The sequence below is a fragment of the Arachis ipaensis genome, chromosome B02, assembly GCF_000816755.2.
Source record: "Arachis ipaensis cultivar K30076 chromosome B02, Araip1.1, whole genome shotgun sequence".
Classification (NCBI taxonomy): Eukaryota; Viridiplantae; Streptophyta; class Magnoliopsida; order Fabales; family Fabaceae; genus Arachis; species Arachis ipaensis.
The window spans coordinates 94919663-94926204 of record NC_029786.2 but is presented as its reverse complement, the minus strand read 5'-3'; the positions used below and the strand labels follow the sequence as shown (position 1 = coordinate 94926204).

At 29.9% G+C, this 6542-nt stretch overlaps 1 protein-coding gene and 1 long non-coding RNA gene across 2 annotated transcripts; one reads left to right on the top strand and one right to left on the bottom strand.

The window, feature by feature from the left end:
* Nucleotides 614–2971, top strand: LOC107627710 (gamma-interferon-inducible lysosomal thiol reductase-like). The gene is given in 5 exon segments (XM_021117019.1): nucleotides 614–655; nucleotides 1263–1328; nucleotides 1517–1654; nucleotides 2393–2485; nucleotides 2643–2971. Coding segments are annotated over 5 exon segments (540 nt in total). The 3' UTR covers nucleotides 2844–2971.
* LOC110268014 lies at nucleotides 3701–4887 on the bottom strand. Its single transcript, XR_002356021.1, has 2 exons — nucleotides 4608–4887; nucleotides 3701–4070 (listed from the first exon to the last, which is right to left on the bottom strand). It is a non-coding gene; the product is annotated as an uncharacterized LOC110268014 (long non-coding RNA).

Here is a 6542-nt window from a genome sequence, read left to right as displayed (position 1 = left end):
ATGAAAAAGATGAAAAAGATTAAAAATAAAAAAATAAAACAGATATAAAACACAACCTTGTGTTAATAAATACTCATAGGTTAAATGTATAAATAATACAATTCCTTTGGTTTTCTCATATATTTTCTATCAGAGTTTTCTTTTGTTCGAAAAAAAGTTGTTGATAAGATCAAATTGTCACTATTATGATGGGGTTATTTCTCTAAGGAAAAAAAATGCTGGTTAACAAGAAATATTATTATAAAAATAAATATTATGATTCATACTTTCATCTTGTTCTAATAACATTTTTAATATTATCATGAATTAATGGCACTGCCCCTCTAATAAATTCTTGCCCCTGCTGTCTTCTTGCCCCATCTAATTTCTCCAACAATCCACCAATCGGTTAATAATATTAAATATTCACTTTTAATTTTATCAAGATCAATAATTCAATATGCCCCCCTTGTTACCAAAAACAAAAAGAGAACACATGTCTCTTCTTTTACTTCATTTTCAGCTTTTTTACTCTTTTAGTCAGTTTTTTACTTTTTACTCTTTTTAGGTCATCGCTTAATTACTCGTTTTTTTTAGACATTCTTTTTACTCTTTTCTATAACTGTACAATTTAATGCGGGGCCTGCAATACAAAACTAACATTTTGGGCTCACAGGTACACAAATTCTACACTAAAAATATTTAAGTTTTCAATTTGGGCCTATTGGTATTTCATGTTTTGTGGATAAATTAGAAGAAGATAGGCGGCTCAAATTCGCGACGGATTAGTCTTTAACCTGTTGGGTTGGGGGATACTGTTTAGGTAAAGAAAAAGATAGACTAATTCTTTATGTTTCTATGGGAAAAAATAAAACATGTTTTCCATTTTTCAACCTTCTTCTTGAGAGGCACGCAACACCATATAGTTAGAAGTAGTGAAATTCTTTGGATTGCAATAACTGCATTTAATTAGGTTCGAAATTTAGTTAATAATAAATAAAAAATTTTAATAGTGTGTGTGTGAATATATAATATAATTATATGAATGAGTGTTGTAATGTTGTAATATCTAGAATTAAAAGTTATCTAATCCATCTGAAAAAAAAAAATACTACTTTTTAAGAGGACATAATCATTAAAAAAAGGAGAAAATAATGTTTCTTAACAATGTCTTCAGCTTATTATTTTTGTTGTAATGAAAATCGTTTACTTTCAGATGGATGTGTTTTAATTTGTTTTGTCTTTATATCCAACATGTTTTTTTTCTTTCTTTGTAATTGCAGCATGGAAATGATGAATGCTTTCTGAATACAATTGAGGCCTGTGCTGTTACAGTATACCCTAATGTGGTAGGATCCCTAATATATATTTAACAGTTAGTTTTAACAGCGAATTTAAATTGTGTAATCTGCATAAGTATTTTCATATAGTTAATTCATAAAGCATTTTCTTTTTATTATTAACTGTGTCTACTTTTGAAAGCTATATGAATTGTGCTATAGTTCTAATTGACTAAGAATATATAGTTGTAATGCAGGCACAACAATTTAGATTTATACACTGCATAGAGAATCTGACCTTAGAGGGAAGGCAAAACCAATGGGTTAATTGCTTCCAAATGACTGGATTGGCCAAATTACCCTTGGACTGTTATACAAATGGCAATGGCAAAAATGTTAGTTATTTTATATCATTTTTATTGCTTAACTTTCATTTGATTATGGCATCCATCACATGATATTTTCAGTTATGTCTTACATATTTATTTTTGTCTTGTATATCAGTTGAAATGCCAATTTGTTAATGGCTACTCTATAAATGACTAATAATTGTTGCATCAAAGGGAATCCACATTTTATTCGACAACTAGTATTTTTATCAGTATTGTTATTACGGGAATATAAATCTTTTAAAATTACGTCGATTTTGTTATGATATTATAGATTATAATACAAAAGATTTATAGAATTAAACTATTTTTACAAAAAGATCATAAAGGTCAAAAGTTCCGTCGACTAAAAAAACTAGGATATCCGTAAATAAAAAAAAATCAAATAATAAGATTTTTAATTATTATTTTTCATGTAAAAAATTTTAGCAATAATTAATTTTAACATTCATTATCTAAAATTTAAAAGAATTTAACGTATATACTTTTACATTTGATTAGGTATTAAGTATGTTGCACAAATAAAAATAATTAATTTTTATGCTTACTATTTAAAAATAATATTTTTTCTCTATGTATATAAAAATATAATTAGATATTAGCATAAAAAAATTATATTAATAATAGTTATAAAATTAACTCAAAATTATTTTTTTAAAAAATAATTGACCATGTTATTTTCCCTCTCTTTTATTCTAGCTTCAATGTTCTTAGCTTTTGGTGCTAATTTTTATTATTTTATAGATTGAACAAAAGTTTGCTCAGGAAACTACTCAGCTTAATCCACCCCATAGATTTGTTCCATGGGTAGTTGTCAACAATCAAGCACTTCAAGAGGTTTGTGATTGTTAAGGAAACATTATTTTACAGTAAAAACTCACGTACAGTCATTTGGCTAAATTATTATCTAACGATTTTCAACTATTAATTGCAGCTAGTTTTGGACTTGTTATATTATTAATTAATTCCCTTTAACTTGTTGTGGTTGTTTTAGGACTACCCTAATTTTGTGAACTATATTTGCAAGGCTTACAAGGGCAAGTCAAAACCAGTTGCTTGTAGATCACTTTCCACAAGAACTTATGATATGATGAATGATGGAAACAATTCATTTCAAAAACCGGTTTGTTATGTAGGTCATGTCAAAAATCTGACACTACCATAGTGACTGCTCAAAAGACCAAGCAGTAAATAAATCTCCATGAAAGTGATGTTGGAATTTTGGTTTGATTTATGTACTTCTTGTACAAGAATATAGAATATTATCTCATGTAAGAATTCATATGATCTTATATATATGTAGATGTTGAATTTTATCTTTAATTAGACTCTCTCTTTTTTCATATATTCTATATATATTTAGCCTCACCTTCTTAATCAATAGTAAAAGGTATTAATAGTACACATTAAACAAAAAAATATAAATTCTCTTTTGTTGGTTTCTCAACATAAACTACCCTAATTCCATCTTTTCTTCTTATTACATACTATTTCCTAATTTTAAGGGTTTTTAGTATAATAAACTTGAAGAATATTTATAAATTTAAAAAAAATTAATATTATTATTAATACTTTTTAATATTAATTAATTATACGATTATTAACGGCTTTTAGTTTTCTTCAAATATAAAAATGTTGATGGTTATAAAGCATTGTACCCTTTGACTGAAAGGCACGTACATTAAAAAGATTATTGTATGTGTTCTTTGAATATCATCTGAAGTATTTTGTATGCAAATATATAAAGATATCCTTGCTTATTATTTTAGATGCATATAAGAATTAAGTGTGATTCATATTTTACTTGTTTAAAAGAGTAGAGAATTTTTTATTACCACTAAGTAAAAAATTCATAAATTTTAATATATTTTGAGAGAATATTATCATCAATTCAATAACAACCAAGTGTAAATAATCATTTAATCGTGTCTTAAACTCCCTCGTCAAATTCTATCCAAAAATAGAATAAAAGTTGATAGGAAAAAAATGACCTATATATATATATATATTCAAATGTCATTGGTACATAGCAAGGTTGTGAGAACCAGATCGGTCAATAAACCGATGAAGTAACTGATTTACTAGTTCAATAATTCAATTGAGGTTCAATTGAGGTTTAACCGATTTAATTAAATATTAAATAAAATTACGTAAATGGAACACAAACTTAAAAAACAATCTATAACCTCTAGAGCTCTGGTGGCTTCAATTCCCTTTGAACTTTTCCATTTGTATTACTCATTGACTATCCTGCCTGTTGCATTTTTCATTGCTCTTTACTTGCCCTTCTGCTATGTTTTGCACGGTTCATCAAGAGCCATTCCATTCCCATCTTCACATTCGTCATTCTCTCTACAATCTTCAGGTGGAGATGCATGAGGGACATTCTCCTTGGTAGGTTCAGAAGCATCACTTTCAGATACTTTCACCATCAACATAATATAACAAAAATCAAGCACATAAAATGCACCAAAAATAGATAAAATTCAAACTTGATAAATTCTTATGATACAGCAATGAAGTGATTAAACTATAACAAAATTCAGAATGACAACAATTCAGAATCCAAATGATTATTATCAATTCATACAATTCGTACAGCATTCAACATAATTAAATTCAACAATTTATACAGTTAATTCACCAAAATTCAACATAACAGAATTCAATAGAGCAGAATTGAACTTATATAGCAAAATTCAAAATTCATAATCCCAGAATTACAGAATGATTAATCCATATAATTAACAAAATAAAAAAAATTGAAAAGCAGAAGAACTCAGAAGAAGAAGAACTCTGCATCTGAAGTTGTGAACTCAAATTTGCCCTTCATTGAATAAAAATTTAATTGAAAAAACCAAAAATCCATGAACTCAAATCTATCTAATTCATACAGTTTTGTCACCAAATAAACAAAATTAATTGAAAGAAGGAAAATATTGAAGTACTGAGTACTCACCGTGGGAGAGGCCGAGAGCACAGAAGGTCAGAGCCAGACGACGACCAACGCTTCGGTGACGGTGACGCTTCGATCCACGAGAGATGCCTCGATTCGCGACGGTGAAGCTTCGACCCGCGACGGTGATGCTTCACTACGGCGTTTGTTGGAAGTGATGGTGGAGTTTGTACTTTGTAGGAACTAGGAAGAAGGTTGCAGAGAAACGGAGAAAGTTAGGGTTTGGGAGGTGACTAGAAGTCTTCGAAGAGAATCTGATGCTCCAGCCTTTTTTCCCTTTCTTTTTTTTTAATAGCGCCAAAACGACGCTGTTTCGTGGCTTTGGGAAAAATCGATACTTGCTAAAATTCGGCTAGTTCGGCCAGTTTGCTGGTTAATCACCGATTCGGCCAATTTTTTATCGGTTTTTTACAGTACGATTTTATAGGTGAATCGGACCGGCTACCTGATCGGTTTCTAATTAATTTGGTTGAATCGGTCGGTCCGATTCGATTTTCATAACCTTGGTACATAGCAACCAAAAGGCCTTTTCCTCAATTGATAAGAAAAAAGCTTATTCAAATCATATCTCATTGGCATAAATGCTCTCTAAATAAACTTGTATAGGGAGAAAAAAAATTATTTGATATAAATGGCTAATTTTTTTTATATGAAAAAAATGTGGAGTTTGATGTTGAAATGGATGTGTATAAAATATTTATAATATTGATATGATGTCAGTATAAAATATAAGTAGCGATTTGTTTTTTTTTAATTTTTTAAAATTCAAAGCATGCAAAATATAGATTACGTTTAGAGTTTTAATATATTTTTTTATAAACATGCAACCTACAAAACGCAGGATGTGTTTTACCCATATATATATTTTTTTGAAACTACAAAATGCAGCTTGCATTTTAATTAAAAAATATTTTAATCGAGAACCTTGTCTATAAATATTATTGTCAATTCTTCTGTCTTTCATATATACCTTAATTCCATTCATCTGTTTTTCTTACTTGTGAGTTTTTTTTTTACAATTAGTAGTGTCAAAAAAGTTGAGTGAGGTGGAGTTGAGGTTATGGAAGGTATTATAAATTTGCGTGTGTATTATAACAGTAGGATTATATCAAACACACATCGATCAAAGAGTGATTTTTGTTTGTGAATGTCCGTTTCCTTTGCTATTCCATGCACCATGAGTTTTGTAGAGTTGCAAAATAGTCGTTGTGAGAACATACAAAGTCACATTTCAAAAAGGGTGAGCAACATTTTATACAGGAATCCTGTACAAGTATTTGGTGGACTGATACAGTTTCAAATAATGTCCATCACTGACGACGCATGTCTGCAGCAAATATTCTATATTTATCAACAAATCCGATTTCACGTGCCAACGATAGAGTTGTACGTTGAGTTTAAACAGCATATGGGGCAGGACGCGGTTGGTGAGGAGGTGAATATGGATGAGTTCGGAGATATAGATTGAGAAGAAGATAACAACAATAGTGAAGAGGAATTCGAAACCAATTATGAAGTCGATGACAAAACGAAGATGGAGACGCGGCAGGCAATCTCGCGGTGCAAAATGAAACAGCTACACTTGTCAACTAGCACCCTTTTAGTGTTCCGTCTTTTATGCAAACTTTGGATCTCGCAGCCATGCATGTCTCAGAATTTCTTAAATATGCGAATATGGGTATATTATGTTTATTAATTAAAGTTACCATTACTATTTCTTTATTTAGCCTTGACCGGCTAATGGTGGTTCGGATTTCATAGGAGAAGACAATGTTGCGGCGATATACGGTTGCGTATCACTTTTATGATTTCAAACAACATTTCGGTTTTCACGCGATCAACTGGTTTCAATGCTTGCAGCAACGATTCAAGGAACTGAAGGCACTCATTGTTGATTAGCTTCTTGATCTGATTTTCTGAGAGATCAAATTGAAACAA